The following is a 21,446-nucleotide window of genomic DNA, read 5'->3' as shown; positions in this document are numbered from 1 at the left end:
CCCGTCTGGCACCAACAACCATGCCACGCTCAAAATTGCTTAAATCACCTTTCTTTCCCATTCAGACATTCAGTTTGGAGTTCAGGAGATTGTCTTGACCAGGACCACACCCCTAAATGCATTGAAGCAACTGCCATGTGATTGGTTGGTTAGATAATTGCATTAATGAGAAATTGAACAGGTGTTCCTAATAATCCTTTAGGTGAGTGTAGAAAAGCCTTGTGCAGTCTCTTGGCCCACCGCTTGCTTCAGCCCAAGTACACTGCACACAGGAGAAACGCCTTCTTTGCCTTTTCAACAAGACACGAGAGCTTTACTGCTGCTGCTGCTGCGCTTGAGTTAATTAATTCACCCAGCGTTTCATGCTACTGCAATTATCTATACATATATATTCATATTTATATACACTACTGGTCAAATGTTTTAGAACACCTCAGTTTTTACCAGTTGTTATTGAAATGTACGCAGTTTAATGTCTCAATGTATTTTTTCTACAATGGAAATCAAATATTGTTCTGAAAGTTCTTCCCAACACTGTTCCCACGAATGTGTTGCACTTGTAGGTTGCTTTTTCTTTCACCCTTCTGTCCAGTTCATCCCATGTTTTGGGTCATTATCTTGCTGTAGGATGAACCTCTGACCAACTAGGCATATACCAGAGGGTATTGCATGGCGCTGCAAAATGCTGTGGTAGCCGTTTTGGTTCAGGGTGCCACTCACTCTGTGCAAGTCACCGGCTCTGGATCCAGCAAGAGAGCCCCAGACCATCACCTCCTCCATGTTTGACAGTTGGTGTCACACTGAGGAACCATCCTTTCACCTACTCGATGATGTACAAAAACCCTGCACGATGAACCGAAAATTTCAAATTGTGATTCATCGCTCCATAAAACCTTCTTCCAGTCTTCAGTAGTCAACTGGTGGTGTTTCATGGCCCAGGCAAGCCTATTTTTCTTATTTTGCCATTTATTAACTGCCACTCGACCCGTCACACCTGCAGCTCGAAGTCTTCTCTTCACAGTTGAAACAGACTTGCTTACTTCGACCAGTGTTAAGCTGTGCTTGAAGCTGTTGTGCTGTGAGCCACCTATCACACAAGCTGTTGACTCTCAGAAACTTGATTCTGTTGTGGCTTTGGGTCTGCCAGACCTCTTGCTGTCAGAGTTTCCTCCAGTTTCCAAGTGCCTGTTGATGGTGTAGGAAACTACTTAAAAACTGTGCTTAAATGTCAATTAACTTTTGACTGGTAGTGTATGTGTATATATTGTGGTACCATGGTGGGTTGGACCCAATGCCAGGGATCTCAGGTCGGGGATCTTGCTGTGGTCCCAGTCATGGCTGGCCTTCCCTGTAAGTACTCCACCTGCCCAGCATGGAGAACTCAGCGGCTGACCTCCTCTCCAGTGGTGGTCCTTGGTCCTCTGAATTGCACCTTCACCCGCAGGTGGTGGAACACATTTGGACTAGGTTCAGCAGGGTGTGCACAGATCAAAACTAAATTTTAACGACTGCAATTACAAGACAGGTTGGTTATTAAGCAGCTTGCCCTAACAGACCAGACATTAACATTATTCAACAAACAAAGGACAAGGGAAAATGTACAACCGGACATTTTCACATACATGGTGTGACGAGAAAACTCTCTGTGGCTGCTCTACACGGAATACAGTATTATGTTTTCCCTGCATGTTGTTCTGGTCATCATTAGCAGGAGATAACGGACTAACACAGGGGTAAGAGATTTGAAACACATTTCAGAATGGGCTAAGAAACACAAAACAAGAATAAACTGAAAAGAGGATGCAATCCTCTTTCTTTAGATGGCTGATCCTATTTCTTGTAAAACATATCCGGCTCATTGTTGTGAAAATACGTATAAATTGGAGTAGGCTATTTTTAGACTAGTTTATCCTTGTGCCCTTCTTGTGGGGGACACTTGGGTTATAGGATAAAGGAAATCCATCTTCTAAATGTAGGCAACCGCAGCGGTTTGTGGGCTACTAGCTGCACTGGTCTCAGTAGGCTAGTCTCTTATAGCCTAAAACTCAGTCACAAGTGATTCTCCTACGGCTTGAATTCCATTTAATTATCATGTTATTATTCAAACAACAATTTCAAAAGTGGGCGTGGTTAGAGATTGAGGTCCACCAGTATTAATGGCCAAGAGCCGCTTTTTGCTACAGTTCCTCTTCTCCCGGGCCTTCTTAGAGAGGGTCTAGTCCGAGAGCGTGTCTGCGATCCTGGTGTCCCTGGAGGCTATGGTTTTTGGTGCTGATCCTGCTTCTTGATGGAGAACTTTGGTAGATCCCACTTAGAGAGGACCTGCTGTCTCAGGGGGAGGGTGCACTGTGGCACCTGAACGCAGCTGTATTCCAGCTCTGGCCTCTGAAAGGGACAGTCTCTCAGCGCTACGGTTGTCAGACGCAGTGGTCTCTACCAGGCAGGGTGCCAGGACTCACAGTCTCAGTACACCTACCGCTGGCAGCTATTTCAATCATGATGTTGGCACAGTGACCCTATCTCAGACCCTATCTCTTGCCCAATAGCTGTCATTCTCCAATTCCTACAGGATTTGCAGGACACGGACAAGCGGGCATGCACGCTCAAGCTCTATCTGGCAGTGATTTCTGCTCAGATTGACGGTGAGTCAGACGGATCTCATTTCCCGGCCTCTCATTTTTTGAAAGGGGCTCTTTATGTTGTGACATTTTTTGAGAGTTCTTTGGGTGTGTAGTTCCACTGTTTCATTGTGTCGTCCATTGTGCTGGTGTCTCTACAGATGAGTCCTCTCTCGTGACAAAGTGGGTAGACACCCTCTGGGGTAACTGTTTCAGAATTGAAAGATAACGTTGGGTTACTTGGTTATCTGAAATGGAGAAACAGTTCCCCCGACTTGCTCTATTGGCATTATATGACTGGGCATTTCTCTTGTGTGCTGTATAGTTGGGTTGAAGCAGGGGGCAGGTCAAGTGACTGACTGTACACAGGGGCCAATCGGTGACTGGAGGAACTGTTCTCCATTTCAAATAACCAAGGTTGCATCCATACCTGTCAACACTCCCGTTTTTACCGGGAGTCTCCCGTATTTCACACCCATCTCCTGCCCCCCTCCCGTTTTGTTATTTCTCCCGGGAAACTCACGTAATTTGTATGGCCAAACCTCGTTATATAAATAATGACATCGATATATTATTCCAAGGGTGTCCAGTTGCCAGATCTTGTATGAAACGCATCCTGCTCACACAATTGTCACATCATACAAATTTCAACCCATTTGTGACCTCAACCTGGCAACCTACAACCCAGTTGCGCTGTTGATATCTGTGCAGGTAGTAGAGGCAAGTTGAATCAAGCATCACTGGTAGAAATGGGAGGAGAAGACTCAGGTGGTGCTCCGGTGAAAAAAACAAAATATACATGTAAATGTAACAACAGCTGGATGGAAGAATTTAACTTCATATCTCGAAGCCATATCAACAATGCCCACGCCTTTTGCAAAGTGTGTCGCACTGTTTTTAATATCGGACATTATGGGAAAAATGACATTACCCAGCACATTAAATCACAACGGCACAATCACGCAGCGGAGGCACAGACGGGCACACCAGCCATTCTGACCTTCATCACTAAGGGAGGGGCGGACGGAGCCCAAACCGCAACCCCCCCCCTCCCTCCAATCAGAGGTCCCCCAGATTTTGTTACCCAAATGTTGACTGGTATGGTTGCATCCACAACCCAACGTTTTTTCATCTCACCCATGCCAGTACAAAGGTCATAGCAGTGAGCTAAGTGGATTAACAATGGCTGATTCCAACTTGGCAGGATATAAAAGAAAAAGTAATTCCTATTAAAAAGAAAAAAAAAAACTTAAATTTAAAAGCTAGAAATATTTCTCAAATTAACTGTTTTTCATGGGGATAAGTCCACTCACTCAGCTCTCTCCCAGAGCACTTGCAGTTGTCAGGGAAGTCACGCCATAAACTGACACACACTTATTTTGAACCAGAAGTGCTGAAATTTACTGTTATATATAACAATAAAATGTAAAAAACTCCCATCGCCTGTGATAAATCACTGTTCCCACAAAGGGATATGATTAACAGCTGGTCACTCTGCACACCTGCCACAGATTGACTATTGGCACGTCGCAGGTTCCAGCTTCACACCAGTGAACGAGTGAAAAGCAAGAGTTTAGAGGGAATAACGGAATAAGAGAGCTACCATCTGTACATTTCAATCCCATCATACGAGCTGCCTCTCGGAGGATCGATTCCCTTTGCAGTCACAGTTGAGAAAAGGTGGAACGGATCATTAATCGTTCTCCGAAACGCCTTTACTGTACCATCGGGAAATAAAGGGCGGGGGGCCACTGTAATAATATCACCAAGGAACGTAAACACCTCCGCACTGTTTTCAAAAACTTCAAAGGGTTGGTTTACAGACACTTGACATTGCTCTCATCAACCCTTTGTCTTTCTTCTACCTTCAGCGCTGTGCTTTCAGACCATACACAACAACTTGCAGATCTGTCTGCATTTTAAGAGAGAATGACAGTTGTTTTATCGATCCCAGAAGCCATAAAATCTTCAAAACATTTCTTGCTTGATTCCCAATACAAAAACAATCTGTGTTTTTAATCTGCGTAGTTTATTTCAGTTTAGGTGAGTATATTCTAAGCCATTTGCATCAAATATCAACCGAAAAAACTGGATATGTTGAAGAATCATGAGAAAGCCACAACATTGTGGAAGGTACATTGACTTTAATCTATTCCTAGAGGTTTCATATCAGGATCTTCAGGAGTATCCATGGTCAATCTCTTACCCACAAGGGAACGGCTCAGCATTTCTTTCTTCTTCTTTCTTGTTTTTTTCAGGAAAAACAGGGGGAAATAAATTCCAGCTACTCATCTCTCAGATCTCTCACTGATGACAAGGTCTGCCAGAGTTTAAGGAAAAGTGCCAAAGCAAAGAGCAACCAGCATGGCAGGCAGATGGGCTGCTACCTGTACAAGTGTGCGAGAGGTGGGAAGGGAGAAAGGGAGAGATGGAGAGGTGGTGAATTCGCTTAATTCAATTCCTCATCACCATCAAGCCATTTCAAAATTGTGATTCCTGTATAAAACAGCAAACAAAACAAAAAGAAATAAACACAGCACTATGAAATGTAATATAGCAGAAAAAAAAAAAAAAAACTACAGCCATTTCACAGGTGAGTAGTTGCAGTTGGTAACAAGGCCTGACAGCGCAGGTAGGGATGATCACTCCTGAACAGACAGCCGCGGCACCTCCATTTAATCCTCACCTCTCCTCTCCAGGCTGTTTAACCTCACCTCCCAAATGTAAGCAGAAACACTTGTTCATTCTGCATTTCCAAATAAACTCATTCAAGATGGGGCAGAGAATCCCAAGTGGCTCTCTATCAAACCAAAATAAACCTCCTTCCACAGCCTCCTCTCAGGCCACAACGCAGAGCACTCTGCTTATCCCCTCTCTGCTCTCTGAAGCCAGAGGCCAGGCCCAACCTGGCAGCTGTTTCATAAACTTCCGTTTTCAAAGGCTAATTTATATAAAACTATAGGACTTGTGTAAGTGCTTTTTAATTAGTGGTAATCCAGTTTCCTGGTTTTAAAAGAGTTGTTTCATCAAGTGGGAAACATACCATTTCTTTTGCTGCTTATTATAGTCAGAGAAATGCAGTGTGGCCTCTAGAATACAGTCTTTTAGGACTTTTAGGACCCATTATATCTTGCTATGTTAGTGCTTTAAGAAATATTTGATCTTGAAAAATGATTGCTTAGTAGGTGTCTATCAGGTGTTAAAGTTTAGGTTCTGTTATTGTTTATTAAAGAGAACATACGGAATTGGTCTTGTGTGAAATATGCCACATTGTACACTCAGAAAGAGCCTTCATGATGTTTCTGTAGGGTGAGACAGGGTTCCCTTCTGTGATGTCATCACAGTTCCAGAACCTCTCTGGTGAGAAGAGAACAATCAAAGCTCAATTACGGCTTGAAAAATTCTCCTCGTGGGCTCCCCTGTTTCATATCATATACTGACAGGTCCCCGCTGTTCTGGGTCTCCTGAGATTCTAAAACACCCAATCAAGATTATATCTCTCTGGTGTGAACCAATAAACATTGGGATGTCTGCCAAATTACTTTCATACCTCTCAGTGCTTACAAAGCAGTGATATGCACTACCAATAAGACCAAAGACTGCACAAAGCAGTCAGAGAACCTGTTATAATAAATTAACAAAGCAAATTCATAATTTTTCACCCAATTCTATATTCACACGTTGGTGGGACATGACATTAAACAGGACTGAAATAAACTAAACACAAGAGGCAAAGACACCTGGGACTGGCAGGGGAGAGAGCTGGGCCCCCTCCAGTCACTCCTATGAAATACAGCAGGGTGGGATATTCTACTCATATCACCACATACCCATAACATACCGAGCAGAAAGAGCTCAGCCCCCTGTCATAATGCCAGCGCTGGGCTGGGCTCGCCCTTTCCCCAGTAGCAGGTTTCCCCTTGGGCCCCGTGCTGATGTAGTAGGAGCATGAGAAAGATATGAACACGTTCTCAATAGAGCACAGGTCAGCGGCAAAGCGGGGCTGGGAAAGTGGCTTCGCTAAGATGGCCGAGGTGCTAAGGCCAGGGGGCAGGCACTTGTTGAAACTCAAGCCGGCTCGCCAGCTGTGAGAGGCAAAGACAAAGCTCTGTGTGTTTTGACAAATCCCCCCCTCCCGTGGGTCTCGTTCCTCCAATAAACAGGCCGGCCCGCTCCGAGCAGCTGTTGACGGTAGTGTGTATACACAGCGGCTCCAGGCCCTGAAACAAACCATCGCCAACACATACAACCGCCGCCCCCATCTCCGCTCACTCACTCCAGTCCTTGTTTGCCTATCAGAGAGTCAGAGTGCAGCCTCCCCAAACGCTACAATGAAATCTTATTTTCTCCTGCGAGCTGAGCCTCACTCAAAACAAATACAGAGGCAGGAGCACACGTGGTTTCAAAGGACAGCAAATTGCCTGCGGTTCTGCTAAGACTCGAACAAGATTTGCAAGTGATCAGTGTGGTATAAAAGAGCGGGCCTTACTCACAAGAGTAACCCGTAATTTATGGATTTTGCAAAGCTGAAACGATCAATCTGGGAATTCAACACGTGTTTGTTTCACATCTAGCGTGGAGAGATATCAGGACCTTCTGGATTCCCGGGGAAGCTCCACAGAACGGTTCACAGTGTTGACAACGTCTCCAGATACTCAGCAGTTTCAAATTAGTTTCTGTAAAAATACTGCCCCCAAAGTGAAGTAAAACCTGCAGGGATTTTACACTATATTTATGAACTCTTGCAGAACATAAAAACGCACTAATGAGGAGGTCATAAATTTAAAAAATCATGATTCATTTATCATCTGTTCAGTTCAGTAAATGAACAAGAATCTAACGTCATTAAAGCAATCTGTGTGCTTATTCATACTTTATCTCCTGTGCATAGAAAATGAGCATGTTGACAGAGTGTTAATAAATAGGCTTAGAATGCTGCACTTTTCTTTTTAACCCATGTGAACAGACTGGAAGATAAAACTCCCCAAACCCCAGAGAGGTCAGTACCTCTGAAGAAGTCCACCATATACAAAAGAGCTTTTTGCAATGCATCATAAAAAACACCTTATTTACACAGCAGGGTTTGTAGCCCCACAAGCAGGCATAAACCCGAGCCGTATACTGCAGGGATACGGGCCATTAAAAAGACCCGCCTACTGACAAGCCATTAATTTCAATTACAGTCACCAGGCTTTGCAAAGTTACTTTAATTTAAACTAATTGCTCATCAGTGTAGGTAATGGCCATATCGACCGTAACACTGTGATAGAGGCTTTTTTTAAGATTCCACACAGAAAACCACTCCGTTAATTAGATTTGCTTTTAAATTTGCTCTGTTTATCCCGTCCCCACATGCGCTGCTTGCGTCCCAGACGGTGCGTTTCTTTAAATCTCCTGATTTTGCAGGGCTGCTTTTGCAGAGACTGGACAGTTATTTGCTTTGGCAGCCAGTTCGCCCCGTGGCCGGTGATTACATGTAATTGATGAAAACTGGAATTAATGATAACACCACCATCAGCTGCAATCGAGGAACTAGAATTATTTCATCCCCAAAAAAGAGAGTGTTATATAGAGTGGGGAATTGTTAACATGCAGGACCAAAGCCAAACGTAGCTTATCGTATCGACAGTCCTCCTTGGGAAAAAATCCATTGGGGTGAATGATTTGTCAGCATTTTAATATTAGGATTGTACAGACCCGATTTAAAGAGTTGGCTCTAGTTTGGGATGGCAGAAAATGAGATAAAATACATATTAAGTATGTTGTGGAAGCAATTTTATATAAATATGGAGTTACTGCAATACATCTCACTCCATTGGTGTGAAAACTGAACCGTTATTTAATTGATCAGGAATTTCGATCATTTACTGAGGAAATTGGGTTCATTTTAAAGGGCTTCTTTTTCTCCAAGTGGTCGAATTTGAACTGAATTGTAGGGTTCTGGATGTTTGGACTTTGAATGCTTACAAGGGAGTCGGGCCATTTCATGCATCAGTAAAGCTCACAGATTTCACAGCCGCAGCTCTGTGAAAGTAATTACAGCTGGGCGGCATGAAAAAACATGCACACTGAGAAAGATGTGCTGTGGAGTACAGCAGCCCAGACCTGAAGTCGAGTGTAGTTTCTGAGTGCCGACGGGGGCGAGAGTACAGACAACAACAGGGATTTACTGTGTCAGCACCGTGACTGATTGCGTGGCTAATCCACCTGTCTGAATCCCCGAGCCCAATAGACATCGGGGATGAGTGATGCTTTCAAAATGTTTTCCTTTTCTTTTTTTAAGGCCGCATTTATTGTCGAGCAATGCTTCGCCTGTCACACGCTATCTGTGTTGGAGCTTTGTGGAAGATGGCTCATTGTAGGCTCTCAGTCTGTGCTGTAAGGGAAAGTAAAATCTGTTTGTTAGATGCAGTTCACTTAGGCCTGCATTTCATTGTGGACAGGGTATGGTTTCAGTCTATGTTGTTGTCCAGAGTGGGATACTGGCTATTTTGGGGATAAACATTTTGCTATTGGCAACGGATTGTGTTTACGGCGTTTTGTTGAATTGTACTATTTATGTGTGGTCCATGGAGAAAAAAAGTCACGCCAAATCAAGACAGCAAGTGCCGAGACTCCAGTCTGACGAGTCAATTGACCAGTTCACTCTTATTTCCTTTTTGTTGTGTAACTCCAATTGGTCCGTCTTTCTCTTTCACTATGAAAACTAAATCATTTTCCCTTAGGGTTCCTTTACTGTCGATTCAAATCTGAGGAGTTTTAATTTCTTTTTCATTCTTTTAGATAATGTTCAACGAACAATATTGTCCTTTGTGTAAAAACGTGGAAGTAATTAGTCAGGGTTTCCATCTAAAGTTATTGTAACCTCATGTGCTCAAATGTCATTAGCTTTCAGTACTTTAAGGCCACACAAGTGCTTCATTCTGCTCAACTTCTTAAGGCACCAGAAAGCAGATTTCCATCCGTGCCTCATAAACAGTGATTTAATGACAATTCTCGATGATTTGTAACTGTTTACAAACCTGACATCCACTGAGCTGATCAAGTGTAGTAAAATTTTGCATGAAGGCTTTCAGATCATGTAGGGTAGAGTTCTTGTCGGTGTTACGCTGGTCTACTGCACTAATTAGAAACAGTAGGAGGCAGTAAGGTAAAGTAAAACCCTATCCACAGCTAAAGAAGTCCTGTTTCAGGTTACCAAACAAGCTGAACAGACCTGACACTGTAGTAAGAGAGTTGAACCTCACAATTTCACAAAGCTCAAATAGCTCAGATGCATTTCTTTATATATGTATAAAATGAGTACTTGCAAACAACGGGGGGAAATGGGAAAGGCACAACTTGCTTGAATTTGTTTTCGTGTTCCTTCTTAGCACACATAATCAAAAGCCCAGTTTTGCCGCTTATAGCCCTGCAACTCATTTGCATCATTCATTCCAAAAGGCCCGGCTTAATAGAACAAGATGTGTTATTGATCAAATCTTGGCTATTATGCCGATGTATATCAAAGGCAAGGCTGTGGGAAAACAATATAGAACTTATTGCACTTTTGCATTCATTTCAGTCTTCATGTAGAACGCAGTCCAACATAAATCACTGGGATTGTACGGGTCTTGGCTTCGACTCCAAGTGATTAATCAACTAAATTAATTTAGGGAAACACTTTCACACACTTTACATGTTAATTACCCTTATTTTTTTTTTAATTATTATAGAGACCGCTAAAGAATAAGCAGAAACTGTCCTGTTTCCTAGTCTACAGTAATTACAGGGGGAGCTGGGAACGCAAGTTGCGATTCTAGGCAGAAATGTTACATAAGCTAGGGGTTAGCATGTCTCAGTGCTCTATGAAGGCAAATACATGCATTTTTCATAGATTAAAAGAATGCCGCCACAGCAATCAAGTTATCCAATCATGTCACTAAAGCAGGCTGCATATCCTACAGGGGGAATGTCTGACTTTATTAACTTAATAGACAGGAATTAAGTACGCCCCTGCAGGAAGAACACCACTGTAAGCATTTTTAAATCTTCGGAAAAGAGAGTAGTTCAGAAGAACAGACTTTCACTTCTGTTAAACAGCAGGGAGTCTTCCCCGAGTCCCTCAGAAAAGCTGGTTTTCAAGAGCGATCAGAAAGGCAGACAATGTCAGGAAAAGCCTGGAGAAAGACTTTCTAAAGCAGACATGATAGGCATGATAAAGCACTCGATTCAAAGGTAAAGACTTGCAGGACAAAGACGAAAAAAAGAAACGTCTTGATGTCAGTCAAGGATAACAAATTCCAGTTCTTTCCTCTGTAAATTGATTCACATAGTAAACACACATAAATATATAATTGATGTTTCGCATTGGGAACCTTCCAATAAATGCATTCAGTATTTTCTGGGGTTAGTATTTTGGGGTTATCGTTTGTTTGCATCTACATATTTAAAAACAAAACAAAAAGTAGGATTCAGATTTTAAGCACAGATTTACAACAAGGCTGTGTGGAATAAAAAAAAAAATGCAATTTATATTTTTGGTTTTCCATCTGTCTGGCAACGTACAGTGCGTTTTCATTTATTTTTTCTAGTACTTTATTTGAGAGACAACTGGCTTAAGTGCGCCATCTAGTGTAGGTTTACAGTCCTCCAGTGCAATACAATTTAACCGGGAAACCTTGCAAATTCACACAGAGGATGACAAAAAAACCATTAATTTAAATATGAGATCAGTCTAATTTTCTGAGGATTATTACTTGTATTGCAAAGATTTAAAAATGATAGCAAGTGGTCCCCCAGTCGCTCGTTTCCCCCAGTATGAATGATTACCCTACCCGATTTTGCACAGCGGTGCCCTCAGAGCTTTATTGCAGGACAATGCTCAGTATGACATCAAAGGAAATGCAATAGCTAGTTTTACACAGACCTGAACCTCGGGGAGACAGAAAGGCAAGAATATAAAAAGAAGAAAATAATCAGCTCCATAAAGTTCAGAAAAAAACCTTTATTGCAGGGGGAATGTGCGTGTTATTGAAGGTTAATGATTTTACAGTTAGCAGGTAAAGGGAGACAATAAAAAAAAATATTTTCAATCTGGAATCAGCCAATTATGGGTGGTAAAATCTTGTGCCAACACAGGTCATCATGGGTTGGAATAAGTAACAATGTCTCAATCAAACCCATTTTCCTGCAAGCTTTGTGCATTTTTTACTTTACTGCACTGCTCATTACATTCTCTGCTAGCCCTGCCCGGATCTCAGCTGGCTTCATACTGCAGACGCACAGGTGTACAGTATCCTGCACATGCATTCCTTTACTATTCTCTATTAGTGTTGGATTCAACGGGCTGAGAACTGGAAGGAAACTGGACAATAGTAGATGCATACGACCCCTCTCTTTTCAGGAACTTCACATCCCATAAGAATTTACTTTTATTGTCCTGTGATGAACTGCTTAAAAAATGGCCATTAAAAACATCCTGTAAAAAACTACAAAATAGATTTTCATTGCCATGTGTGGCTGTGGGTTCAGCTCTCACAGAAAAAACAAAACAAACTATTTAAGACCAGTTCTTCACAGCACCCCGATCTTCAGATTCAGAATTTCACAAAAACCCTGCAGCCGCCCCATCGGACCAGATTTACACCAACTGTTCAGATTCAACAATTGAAAAAGGGCTTGAGAGTCCATCACGATGATATAAATTCCAGTCTTTGACTTCAAGATACATCTGCTTTCGAAAGTCCAGGTTTGGAAGTAATTACATTCCCCATCCCAACTCCATACGACACCTTTACTAAAACCATGTTATCGAGGGCCGGCCGAGCAAAAGAAAGCTCCCGTCCCGTCTGTAGATGTCAAGGTGCTCACCTCTGTGAGGGTCCTGTCTGGGAGGGGACTCGATAAAGGGGGCAAAGTCAGTCCTGGACAACGCCCTCTGGCAGCTCCACCACCACGGGAGCACAGTCATCGGGGTCCATCTCGAAGTCCCATCGAAACTTCTTGGTGAGGTGGGCTTTGAACTTGACAGCCCGTTTCCGGAGCCCGTGGTCCACACCGGGGCTGCTGGCGAACATGAAGAACTCCTGCAAACAGAATAGAAACATTACGGGACTGAAAACTAATCGATTGTATTTTAACTACATGGTTAGTTCCCCCTAAATTGGTTGCCTTTGCTCGCGATGAATATTTATTGCAGAACATACCTGCAAGGTGCTGGTGAGGAAGTTGTCTTTGGACACGATGTCCACAAAGAAATCTGGGGGGATCTCGCCCAGCTGGTGGAAGAGGACGGTGATGAGGTTGAGGTAGAGGTCGCGCTGGCGCTGGATGGCATCCTCAGAGCGGCACAGCAGGTTCAAGAGCTGCTTCCAGTGCTCAAAGCCCTCGTACACATTGCCAATGAGGAAACACACGAAGGCAAACTGCAGCTCCCCTGAACAGACACAGCAGGATGAGAGAAGAGGGTCAATAACAAAACCAACTGCCAACGCAGCCAATCACTGAAGCTGTAGAAAACTAAAACAAGCATTCTGGGAAGCTTACAAACAGAGCCAGTGAGAATTACTGTGGTGATTCTTTGCTAGAAACAAGGCATTCATTTAGTCTCATTCATAAACAGGAATTAGCGGTGCTGTTTTATCTGTGTGAGATGGTGATAAGGTGGCGCGCTGCAGTATAGGGCTCACCCAGGATCTTCAGGGGGTCCTGTTTGTAGTAGCGCTCCAGTAGGCAGTTGAGGGCGTAGCTGAGGTCCATGCTGCACTGCGTGATCTGCGCCGGTGTGGCTCCCTCCGGGTAGTTCTGTTTGGGGATCTCGGAGAAGCGCAGCTCGGTGCCCTCTCTCAGCTTCATCTTGGGCAGCCTTTCCAAGCCCTCCTTCATGCTCTGGCACTCGGTGTCGTTGCGGGGGAGGTTCTGCTGCACCCGGTCCTGGGTGTGGGGCAGGGACAGCTCGGGGATCACATCGGCGAAGGCACAGATCTTGCCACTCAAGGGCTGCAGGTTCTGCACCACCTCCTGGGTCACCCGGTCGGTCAATGAGACCCACTTCCGCAGCACATCGTAAGGGTACGGCCCGAGGAAGCGGTCCAGGTCCCGCAGTCCTGCCCGCACCCGCGCCACCTCCTCCTCGTTCTGCGAGGCCGAGAAGTTCAGGTCCTCCTCCGTGCTGTCCCAGTGAGCCAACAACACGTCCCGGGGTTTGAGGCAGAGGAAGACCCCAGTCCGAGGGCCCGTCTCCCCTCCCTGGCCCTGCCGGTTGGAGGCGCTGCAGTGCAGGAAGTGCAGCCCCGGCGGGATCATTTTGACCCCACGGAAGCGGGGGCCGACCTGCCAGGTTTTGTAGTCGATGCCCAGCTCGGTCCCCTCAGGGACTCCCAGGAGAACCAGGGTGGCCCCCTCCTCGAACAGGTTGCGTGCCAATTCTGGGTCCATCTCCACCCCCGCCATGCCTGCAGGAACAACACACAATCAGCACACACACTGACACTCGTGGTATTTGTTTCATAAAGAGAAAAAAGCTTCATGTATTATTATGTTTAATGTAAAACTACAGAAAGCGCGTTTACCATTTAAAATATCAAAGGCATAATAAAGATTTTACATAAATTGTATTCACACAGCAGATTAGAGGTTAATATGTAAATAACCTGTCAGGTTATGCATTTAAAATATAGACAGATTCATCACGTACGAAATTAGTAACATCCAGTACAGTTTTAAATCATAGAAAAAGCCCCCTTTCATTTCCTACAATCTTACTTAAACTACTTTGAAATACATCTTTGGGCGTCTGTCTGTCTGTACTGTTGCGGAAGTTAAACTGGGTAGAGAAGGCCATTAAACCAGCGAGCTCACCTGCACAGCCGCTGCACTTCACACCGCGCTGCTCCAGCACAACAACACCCGCGTCTGAGCGGAAGTGCGTGTCCGAGCGTCCGCTTCCGCTTCCGCTTTCTCTCCGGAAACTGAAGTCGCGAGAACAAGGTTCCCAGGAGGGACTGGCACGTGACACGCGTCCGCTATAAACGTTTCATATTGATGATGTAATTATATCTTTATTGATCTTGTAATAATATCCATAATACAAAAAAAAAATCTGTGTTTCAAGATTTACAATATAACACAATAACCCTGCATAAACACATATGAAACAAAATATTCGTTTATAGGGATTTACAGCTCTGTGAGCTCCTGCTTATGCAGATGCGCAGCTGTAGTGTGAAGTGCTGAGAAGTGAAATGCTGGTTTTGAATGGTGTATGCTCAGACTTCTAACAATGTCATCATTTTGAGCATTTTATGCAAACTACTAGAATAACATTAAACATTATTTTCCTCTTAAACAACAACATTAAAACATGCTATACAAGATGTATTTGTCAGCAATATAAAAATCTTGAATTAAAGGTACTTAGACATTGGAACTGGTCTGGTTTGGTGGGTATAGTGCTTTATTAATCAGCACAGCAAATATATTGCATATTGCAGAAAAATAGACAAATAGCAGTTCTCATGTATTATTAGTTAATTTTGCAATACTGCAGCTATGACCATATATGACATTTAAGTGATTAACTAGGCTTTGATGGAAATACATTCTTCTGTATGCACTTCGTTTTTTTTTTGTATTAATTTTAAATAGAAGCACCAAATGTTAAGCACCATTAGTTTCCCTTTATGCACCAATTGATACATTAACTGTCAGTTATCATGTAGAAGATCATTTAACAACAAACCTGACCCCTGACAATCAAAATCTATGAAAACATTTGTAGTAAAATGTCAATTCTAAATGTATGGATGCTTTTAGGCAGTTAATAAAATATTTTGATGGTTAAAATTAACAAAATGAAGATAGCACAAATAGCACTGATATACTGGAAAGACATTCATTAAATACAAATTATAGTATATTTATATTATTAAACATCATTGCCATTTCACTATACAAACATTAATGCATAACACTATCTAACACAATTTTTGTTCCTGGGTAGTAAGTGTTATTTCCTAATTGCTTATGCCTCAAAGGTATAGAAAATGGCCGAATGTGTGTCTTTTCGTTCACATAAAGTCAGATAAAAACAACATATGAATCTAAATTAACGTGTATTTATACTAAAGTAATATAAAAATGACTACAAATGATTTTGAAGTGAGTAGTTTTTCAAGATTTATGATTATACTGTAAATTGTAGTATAATCGTAAATCAGTATAACAGTACATTTCAAAATATCACTGTCCTGGTCACAAAAGCAAAGTCTGTGGGGAATAATAGACATTTTCTATACTTTTGAGGCATAAGCAATTAGGAAATAACACTTACTACCCAGGAACAACAACAACAAAAAAATGTTACACGGTGTAATAGTGTAAAGAGAGGGTTTAATCCATATAAATATATAACATTTTATAGTATAATATGCAGTATGTGTGGCATCATGTACTGTGATATTGATGTAGGGGAGCATAACAATGTTAATTAGATTATCCTGGTGTTGGACACTTTCCAATAAATAAACACAATATGTTCTTCGTTTTATTAGCATATAATGGCTCAAGATGAACTTAGGAAATATTATCTTCATTGGCTCCAGTTCATTACTAACACAAACTCCAGTAATGCCTCTGTAATCAAATTGTGCTGTTTTCTAAATTGCTGACATACAAATGGGCTATTATAAACTGTTATACTCCCGTTTAATTTAATATACAGCTCTGGAAAGAATTAATAGAACATTGATTTCTGAACTTGGGAGTGGTCTCTTAATTTTTTCCAGAGCAGTATAGCTGTATTGACACTATAACACTAAATGCAATGGTACAGGTTTCTTTCTGTTGGTAAAGTCTGTATATCTAGCAACACAATAATGCACCATGTCACAGAGCTGGATGTATAACACAGAGGTTTGAGGAGACTTTTAAAAACATTTCTTGTCCTGCAAAGAGAGCTCATTCCAATCCCAGAGAACACCTTTGGGATGACCTGGAATGGCAAGCCAGGTAGAGATCACAGATTCCAGCTTCTCTCACTGCACTAGAAAATGCACAGCAGCAGAAATTATTCTGGTTTAAAAATATGATTTTAAACAGAATACATAAACCTTCCTCCAAATGTATTTATCTTTTATCTAAATATTTAAATTATATATATATATATATATATATATATACAAAAGCCATCAGATAATAGAAAATATATGCATGTAGTTCTTATGGTGTCAAGCTATAAAAAATAAAGCAAATAGCCACTAGTGTTTTTCATTAATTACTTATATCCTTTTTGGATATTCATAAAACAGTAAAGAAAATGTTCTTCAGATAGGCATTCTTCTTGGCTTATGTTTTTCTTCTTTTGGAGAGTACACAATTTGCAGTTTTTGCCAACATTGTATTAAGGCATTGATGGTTTCTTTTTGCCATTTGTTTCTTCTTTTCCTCCCAAAGTGTTTTTTATGTATGCATTCAGAACCCTTTTCTGTGCTTGTCAGCTGAAAAAGAAAACATAATTTGTATGTTATTTAAGTAATTTATTTTGCATTATTTGTGTGTTTATAAAAGTCATACTCCATATTGATTTCAACTAACTCACCAGGTAAGCGTTATTGCAATGCTCTTCTATAACCATTTCCATCTGGCCCACAGGGTTATATATACCACGTGAATCCTTTTCTTTGACTTGGCATTTAAATTGTTGTGTCATTTTGTAAATGGACCTCAAGATCTTCTGTACCTAAAATAAAATAAAAGTTTGTAATGTTATTTGAATTCAGCTTAGGAAATTAAGGGGATGGGGGTTGCACAATATTGTAATCATTATTTTAAAATAAAACCCTTAGACACTGATACACTGATCACAATATATGTGCAATTCAGATATTAAATAAGGCATAGTTCCAAAATATACACACACAGTGCATGAGAAAACTGAAATGGATTTCAAAACTTAATTGGAAAAGAGTTGCCAAAATGCTGCTATGGTGCAATGGAAATCACATGGGGTTAAAATAATGTTATATTTTTGAAAACTCACTACTTGCTCTTCAGGTCAGGAAAACCATATGAACCATGTTCATTCAAAACAATGTTTGCATAAGATCAGCCAATTGTACTTACAGATCAGCAGCCAAAGTAGAATGAAAAAAAGAATGTTCCTTAAAAATTCACAGCCAAACCATCGATCTTCAACTAGAGCAACTTGCTTCCAGGACAATTATACTCTAGTCTACTCCTTCACGACGAGGGGTAAAGGCTACAAACACATTATAGAAGGGAGTGCTGAAACTAAGTGTTTGGAAAAGCTTACAAATGAAGTCCCTCAGGTCCCCCCCATGCAGGTCTGTGATGATTGGAAGTATTTTTAAAAGAATATATATTACTTTTTTGTGCCTGATCCCCAAGAACCTGTCCAGAACTCCTAAACTGGGGAGGTCATAACAAAGAAATCTGGCACTGAACCCAAAGCTGTAGCAGTTTTGTCAACCTAGACCGCTGTGGGAATTGGAGAAGACAAAGGCTGTGTGCTGTCCTTGGTGCTGAACACCTCCCCTGTACTGGGGAATTGTGATGGTCAACTTATTACTTAAAGTAAAGACTTCCCTTGCACAGCAACTAAAGCAAATTCAATTCAGATTTTAGAATTAAATCTGAGTTGTCTTTCATGGGTAATGGTCCAGTAATTTAACTACCATACTGAGTGATTAGTACTATAAGTAAAAATGAGAAAACCAACACAGAATGTTAGTAATGCTTGATGAGAGGATACATCACAAAATCAATAAAAGATGATGCCTGGTTTGTAGAATTGAATTATTAAAATCTCTCTTGAAAATTCTATACATCTTTTTACACTGAAAAGTCACACTTACTCCTCAGTGTCACCCCAAATCACATGAATGGCGCTAAAACCAACATGCTTCCCAATCAATGAATGCATATACACTTGTGCATATTGTGAATTTGTAAAATGTATTATGCCTTGAATTGCACTGTATTATTGCACGTTGTATTGCGCTTATATTTTCACCCTGGACAAGGGCATCTGCTAAGAAATAAATAATAATAATAATAATAATAATAATAATAATAATAATAATAATATGTACATAAATTGCATGGTAGTAGGCACAGCAGAGAAAAACTTCACCTTTACAGAAGGGCACTGGTCCCTTTGATTCCTCCTTTCTTTTGATGAATCATACAGGCCTGTGAGATTCTAAAGTAAAAAGTAAAAATAAGCATTGTTTATTTCACTAGGAAATATAGAAGGATAGACTCCTCCACATACCCTCAGTATTTTGGGTACAGTTGTGATCTGTCAGCAGCCCTCAAGAGGGCAGTAGAGCATTGATACCGAAGCAGATATTTCAGGAGAAATGGGGTACCATTGCACATTTAAAATAATTTAAAATATACATAAGAAAACAGAGAAACAATGCTGCATCATCTATAGAGTGCGCATCTGGAATAGACTGAGGATAATCTGTCCACTTTACGTTATTGTGATTTTTGCTGATTGGGTCAGGTGATGTACTTTTGACACCTTGCCTGATGCCTTTGAGTAACATACGCACATGTATTACTTTCCCTGTGCATGGCCAAACTTAAAGTACATACCAGGCTCTGAAGTTCTGTCACGATCAACTCTTTGTAAGTGTTGAGGATCTCAGTATAGTTACACTTCTGTCGGCTGTTTGAGACGTCCAGAAACAGTACTGTTACCACTAAGACACAGATCACAGGCCTGGGGACACACTGGAAAAAATGAATGAATACATGAGGGAAAGAAACTATGATCTGCCTGCCGGTATAAATAGAGTTGCTTAATCAATACATATTAGTTTTGTTTCTGAATGTGCACAGAAGCAGCAGTTATGCAAAGGCTGCATTTTGGAACAATATTGCATCACACTTTACATTAAGTTATTATTATATTGCTTACCAGACACCCTTATCCACAGTAACTTACAATTGTTACAATATATCACATTATTTTCACATACAGTAACCCATGTGAAAAGACGTTTTTTGTTTTTTTTTAACTCTTTGAATAAATAAGAATGTATATATTGTATGCTTTCCCCACTTATTCACACATAGGATTTAAGTCAACATCAGTTAACACTTTACAACAATGAATTCATATATTAATTATTGAATTATTAATATACGAATTCCACAGGAGTAACATATGTCTGCCACTGAGTTAATCATATATGAGCTCTAACCACTAACTTCCTTAACCCTTATATACATGTACTTAACAGCAGTTAACTCAGAGTAAATGCATAACTTGTTATATCCGTGGGATTCATCAGTTCATTAAGAATTGGTGTCCATTTTCGTAAATTGTGACCATTAAACAAGATAACTCCCTTCCAGGGAACTCTTTATTTATACAGCCGGAGGAAACGTTTTCAATGTCGTATTGAAGTTAATTTCTGATATACTACTCTTAGAGTGCATGCCAACTATTTAATTACACACTTTCCGAGGAACATTGTCACACGGGGACAATAAAATAATTCTTAGTCAATCTCTCGATCACTTAAATTGTCTCCACAAAACATAAACCTGTAAATCTGACAGATTGCGCACTGGAGCCGGCTGCAGAGCGCCAGTTCCCCCGCCTACTAAACATAAATGCAATACAAGTCTTCATGAAAGTAATGGAGCTCCAAATAAAAGTTATAGAAATGATATAAATGGACTGGATTAGAAAAGTATTGCAGTCGGGTGAACTAGAGATCCGAATTGAAGTGACCCTGTTGTTTCACTGGTGTGAGACAATACGCACTGCACTTACAGGACTGCAGCACCCATCCCCAGCCCAGCCGACACGCTGCCTGCGCCCCCTGTTTCTTGCCCTGTCCGTCTGCGTGTCCCTCACGGCAGGTCCACGTTAGTCTCTGGTCTCAGACGCGGGGCTGTCCGGTTACACAGCTATCGCCCCGCATCGCTCTTACCTACCATTTATCATCGTCTGGATGGTCCTCAGATGTGCGAATCCCAGGTGTCAGCCAGCCACTGCCGCAGATGTTGCTCATGGTCAAACTACAGCCCGAGCCCGTCCCAGACATACACGTCCCGTATCCTGGGGTGAGGAGACCAGTAGCCCTGCTGTTGCTGTTGGGTGAGGATATAAACGGCTCGGCTGGAGCGGTGGAGTCTGCAGTGTGAGCGCCGATGCGCCGGACCTCATGCCTCAGTGCGCACAGAGCGCAGACTCGCCAGATCGTCATTACGCTGGGAGCCGGTGGTGGCTTCTGCTTTCCAATCTAGTCTGATCAAGTCCTGCAAACTTCCGCGATCAATCACCATCCATGCTTTCGGTTTCTCTGGGGGGGGGGGGGGGTGGCTCTAGCAGCATGTATAGGTCCTTTGTGCAGTCAATGCGAGCTGCGTCGTGCGTAAACATCCCCATGGAGAGGCGCAAAGCGGCTGCTGGGGATCCCACATCTCATGCCTGCACCAGCCCCACACCCTGCTGCTGGTTCCCTTTCAACTCTGACTACGCACCATAACAAGAGTTTTTGCTTTTGTATACATTGCTTAAGCAGTTGGGAATATACTGTAGAGCCTTACCCAAAAAATAAGAGAGCTACTGCAGCTTTAGCGACTTTGCAATGTGGATATCTACAGATTTATATGATGTTATGATGACATTGTTATAAAACGTTGCGAAATCAATATCCAATTAGCACAGCATAACGCATGTAGAGTAAAATGGAAATAAATTAACATCGACCTTAACTGCAGCACCATGTTTTTGTTTTTTTTAGTTTTAGTTTTTTCAATCATGCTTAGCTAGCTTTTAAGGTTGTAAATACAGCACATTTAAAA

At 41.7% G+C, this 21,446-nt stretch overlaps 1 protein-coding gene and 1 long non-coding RNA gene across 2 annotated transcripts; both read right to left on the bottom strand.

Moving 5' to 3' along the window:
• Positions 1–11,589: 11,589 nt before the first annotated feature.
• aar2 (AAR2 splicing factor) lies at positions 11,590–14,544 on the bottom strand. The gene is made up of 4 exons (XM_066702399.1): positions 14,460–14,544; positions 13,289–14,053; positions 12,806–13,035; positions 11,590–12,685 (listed from the first exon to the last, which is right to left on the bottom strand). Exons 2-4 carry the CDS (start codon positions 14,049–14,051, stop codon positions 12,518–12,520), a joined length of 1,161 nt encoding a protein of 386 aa, XP_066558496.1. The 5' UTR covers positions 14,052–14,053; positions 14,460–14,544; the 3' UTR covers positions 11,590–12,517.
• A 2,221-nt stretch (positions 14,545–16,765) lies between these two features.
• Positions 16,766–20,940, bottom strand: LOC136748547 (uncharacterized). Its single transcript, XR_010816592.1, has 5 exons — positions 20,574–20,940; positions 19,221–19,358; positions 18,751–18,819; positions 17,197–17,337; positions 16,766–17,095 (listed from the first exon to the last, which is right to left on the bottom strand). It is a non-coding gene; the product is annotated as an uncharacterized LOC136748547 (long non-coding RNA).
• Positions 20,941–21,446: the final 506 nt, after the last annotated feature.

The sequence above is a fragment of the Amia ocellicauda genome, chromosome 4, assembly GCF_036373705.1.
Source record: "Amia ocellicauda isolate fAmiCal2 chromosome 4, fAmiCal2.hap1, whole genome shotgun sequence".
Lineage (NCBI taxonomy): Eukaryota > Metazoa > Chordata > Actinopteri > Amiiformes > Amiidae > Amia > Amia ocellicauda.
The sequence above is the reverse complement of the archived record's forward strand: the minus strand, read 5'-3'. Positions and strand labels throughout refer to the sequence as shown.

Coding starts and splice junctions, on each gene's coding strand:
- aar2 (XM_066702399.1), bottom strand. CDS start 14,051: ATGGCGGGGGTGGAGATGGACCCAGAATTGGCACGCAACCTGTTCGAG. Junction 13,036..13,288: donor GGACCCCCTGAAGATCCTGG/GTGAGCCCTATA, acceptor GTGTCTGTTCAG/GGGAGCTGCAGTTTGCCTTC. Junction 12,686..12,805: donor TCCTCACCAGCACCTTGCAG/GTATGTTCTGCA, acceptor TTCTGTTTGCAG/GAGTTCTTCATGTTCGCCAG.